Source organism: Trachymyrmex septentrionalis, unplaced genomic scaffold (assembly GCF_001594115.1).
Source record: "Trachymyrmex septentrionalis isolate Tsep2-gDNA-1 unplaced genomic scaffold, Tsep1.0 scaffold223, whole genome shotgun sequence".
Taxonomy (NCBI): domain Eukaryota; kingdom Metazoa; phylum Arthropoda; class Insecta; order Hymenoptera; family Formicidae; genus Trachymyrmex; species Trachymyrmex septentrionalis.
This window is the reverse complement of record NW_017305379.1, coordinates 1,024,581-1,028,952: the sequence shown is the minus strand read 5'-3', so window position 1 is coordinate 1,028,952 and position 4,372 is coordinate 1,024,581. Positions and strand designations below refer to the sequence as shown.

At 29.9% G+C, this 4,372-nt stretch overlaps 1 protein-coding gene across 1 annotated transcript in view; it reads right to left on the bottom strand.

The window, feature by feature from the left end:
• Positions 1-514: 514 nt before the first annotated feature.
• Positions 515-4,372, bottom strand: part of LOC108748479 (transmembrane protease serine 11D-like) — a 6,270-nt gene continuing 2,412 nt past the window's right edge. The window contains exons 2-6 of the mRNA XM_018486674.1: positions 3,527-3,758; positions 3,062-3,227; positions 2,174-2,866; positions 1,333-1,700; positions 515-1,062 (exon numbers count right to left, since the gene is read on the bottom strand). Coding sequence (XP_018342176.1) covers positions 790-1,062; positions 1,333-1,700; positions 2,174-2,866; positions 3,062-3,227; positions 3,527-3,736 — 1,710 coding nt within the window. The 5' untranslated portion in view covers positions 3,737-3,758 and the 3' untranslated portion in view covers positions 515-789. The remainder of the gene's footprint in view (positions 1,063-1,332; positions 1,701-2,173; positions 2,867-3,061; positions 3,228-3,526; positions 3,759-4,372) is intronic.

Here is a 4,372-nt window from a genome sequence, read left to right as displayed (position 1 = left end):
ATAATTTTTATAAATATGTCAGGTTTCCTAAATCGTTCTATAAGATAAGACTGATAATTGACAATAATAAAATTAGTATATATTGATATAGATAAAAATTTCAAAATAAAATGCAAAAATAAATTTAAACCAGTTTTTTTTTTACGTTCTTGTCTTTTCGTTGTTATTGATTAATTATTAAATACTGATTCTTTTTATAAAACTAGGCAATAGTTAATTGTTAAATATAATAATGTTGATTAATAATTTTTTATTAATCTTATATTTTTAGTTATTTTTACTAGAATATTAATTATTTTTAAAGGAGAATGATTTAGAAAACTTACAGATAATCGGTTATTTAAACTGTACTTTTTACAATATGTTATAGAGAAAGACTTACAAAAAATTTAATTTTATTTTTATATTATTTGAGCCATTCTATGCTTTTCTATACTTTTAATTATTGTTACTGGTAAAAAGTGAAATATGTAATAAATAGATCTAAAATATTAAACTACAATTTCCAATGTTTATTCGTGTACAAATCAGTAATAGAAAATATAATAAAAACATAGTTTAAGTAGTATGCATTTGTCAATGCTTCCTTAAGGATCGATTGTGCCACCTTTTGATAAATTTTACCTATTGGGTAAGTAGCAAGATTACCCAATCACATGCGTGGATTGCCAGATTTATCTAATAGGTAAAATTTACCAAAAGGTGAAACAACCGGCCTGTGTTGTAGCAAATAAATTTTACGTAAAGTGTTGTCTAGCATATTTTGCATTTTGAAATAAGAAACTATTATTACGTTGTGGATATCTGCTGTTGAATCCAAACTAGATATTTAGCCACGTCGACAAAGACGGTGTACTTCGTGAGATCACATGTTGGTTCATGGCTCCACACTGTTCGTGAAACAACACCACGCAATATATAACGGTCTGTGGTATTATCGAAAAGTACAAGTGCGGTTCCACTGTCACCATTGCAAGGAGCGCTCCCATCTCGCATACCCGCGCAAAAGGTACGATTCGAGGTGAGTGTGACGAAACTTGGGGAATTCCAGTGACAGATCTCCTATAATTTATGTAACAATGATGAATCTTTATCATTTGCAAAGTTTTGTTTTAAAAGGCGCGAAATCCAACTCGATGTTTTTCATATTAATGTCTCGGAACATATATATATATATATATAATAATCTAAATATCTCGATTTTATTGTAATCTGTCAATTTTTTTACTTTTTGGACGTTTCGTTTAGAGAATCTTGATCCAATTTGTATACCAATCAAATAGCAAAATTTACGAAAAATTCTCGTTTAAAAAGAATCTTAAAAGTTCTTACCAGACTGACTATCGGCATTATCGCCATCCGTGGATGATCGGTGTGATCATGACCGAATTCGTCTTTGCCCCAACCCACGACGTATCCCCTTCTACTGATGATGTTGTGAAGATCAGATGAACCGGACCACAGACAAATAGGTTTGATGAAATAGTTATATTCCACAGGTTCTCTAAGATTTAAAATCGCCAGATCGGAATCGCTGGAGATGCTATGCGTATAATCGGGATGAATCGTGTAACTTGCAACTTCCCGATTCACGGTTCCTACCTCGCGAAATCCGAATAAATTAAATCGCCCCAATGCCACAGCCAATACATTAGGAGGTATAGTTTCGTTGCTTTCATGGTTCTTCACACAATGCCCCGCTAAAAAGAAAATATATGCATGAATATCACATTTTTTTTAATAATCCACATTCTCTATCGAGAGATACAAAACTAAAGAGTACACGAGCGTGTATATTGCAGAGAAATTCTCCAGGTATTTGCTTGCATTTCTTATTAATGATATAAAATACAAAAATAATAGGGAATTTTTGCAATATCATGTGTCCATACGATGAACAAAGTTACATTATTTAGTCAAAATATACAGAATTACAAAAACTCTCTGTAACATCAAAATATGTGATGAACAATTAAGCATTTTAAATATTTTTATGTGTTTTTTCTCGATTATATTTAGATTAACTGTGAATATCTGTGGAAATTTATAAAATTAAATTTTATTACGAGAATTGAATAAGTACAAATAAATTCTACGATCCAAGAAAGAAAGCAAAGATAGTATAAGAAGTTTATGTTATTGAACGTATGATTTTTTTCTTTTATTAATTTACCTGTTAGGACATGTTTATTTGTCAGAATGGTTCCAGCGCATTGAAATTCATATTTATGTGTAACGAGGAAAATTGCCACTAACCACGGCCATTCGCCAGGCAATGTTTCCTGCCCATTAGAAATCAAAAGATTTGCATTTCCAGAGCGGCTGCTGATGCCACATTCATTATTATTGTTGATATTATTATTATTCTTATTATTATTCTTATTATTATTATTATTATTATTATTATTATTATTATTATTATTATTATTATTATTATTATTATGTTGCGGAACTGGTTTGGCTGGAGACTGGTTTGGCTGAGGTCTAGAGGATTGATTTGGCCGCAAGAATGTGTTATTATTGTTACTATATAGTGGAATTTTAATAATAAATGGCTTTAGAAACATATTATTATGATTAATATCATATTGTGAGGCTGCTTGACCTGAGGTCGGGTTCTTCAGGAATACATTGTCATTATTATATTGCGAAATTTGTCCGACTTGATTCGGGAACATATTTAGTAATTCATTTTGAGAGGAAGGGACGGTGGCTTTCCTCGGAGTACTCTGTTGTTGTTCCGGTTTTGGTGTCGAGTTCTGATGCGATTCATTCGGTGGCGAATTTGGCGAAGGCATATTTGGCAGATACAGAGCATGTTCCAATGTGATAGTAGTAATAGTAGTAGTCATAACACCTTCTGTTGCTGAAACAAAATATGATATTTAAATCTCGCGTCTTTTTAGAGTGAGATCTTCGAATTTATTTCTTTGCCGTCTCAATAAATATAAGATAAAATGAGAATTAATTTGCAACTCGATAGAATGAATATCTATGAAGTCTACTTCTATTTTCTCGAACATATATGGTATATTATATTTCAAGCAAATACGGTACTCACCATCGAGACCCGTACAATATTTTTTACCATTGAACCATATCGCGATCAATGTTGGAAGTGGTTGACGTAAAGGGAAATAAATGTGATATAACAAACTCCTGCCCTGTAAAACAGCTTGAGCAGAGTCTTCGGTCGATTGTGCTAATTTTAGATGACCATAATTTTTCTAAAACACATTAATGATTGATTTACTTTCTAGAAATGAACTTCTTTTCATAAAATTTTTTTATATAATTATATTTTAGTCATTTTTAAATGTATTTTGATTCTTAAATCAAGCAAAACTTGTTTCTTTAAGACGCTACTTGCAGAAACGTTACGACTTCAAGCTAAATTTTATTTCAGAAATATATACTTTAGAGAAATAATTATTAACCATTGTTGAGCCGCCACAACTTGAATGAAATTATTAGAAATTGTCTGCATTAACAGTCATAAATTAGATGTAAAAAAAAAGACACATACTGTAGGCAACTCAGCAGTAAGTTTTAAACCCACTTTCAAACGGAGTTCGCTAACTTTTGGCGGAGATTGGATTTCAATCTGTCCTATCGTTTCGTCTGTTCCCGGTTTGAGTATATATCTGAAATATTGAGGACACGGAGATTGCTGTCCTTGTATTAGCGTAAAAAGCAGTTGTGACAGTAATGCGATCAAGACATACATTTGAGCCATCTTGTGAGAATCTGTTAACAAACTTAATAAAATATAGTTTATAAATATAATTTACTTTTAATATTCTTTAATATTTTATTTAATGATTTAGTGATTTTCAAACAATTGTTATCATTAGCTACATAGTTTTTTTTTTATAAAAAAATGTTTTTAACATCTCAAAGATGTTTAAATCAATAATTTTATTTCAAAGAAAATTTAAAAAATATATCATTCAAATGCGATTATATTTACATAATTAATATCTATATACATCTTCTCATTATATATCAAATTTTAATATATGTCGATAAGATTAAAGAAGAAGGATTTCAATACGTAATGTGAAATGATTTATTACTACATAAGCGAAGCAGGAAAGTTGATAGAAAAAGCAGATAAATGTGAATATGTTTTATGCAAAATATCATGAATACGATAAACTCAGTATCCAAACATAACGTAATACTATGTGTCCATTAACCTGAGAATCTGGTTTTTACACACTAGCAGGAAGAAAATAAAGCTAATCATTAATCATAGTTTTCTTTACTGAGCGCATTTCCATTTATTTTACATTTTTTCATTTTTTTTAGAAAATATTAAATAAATCTATATAATGATCTTAAATTTTAATAAATTGTAGAACAAATAATG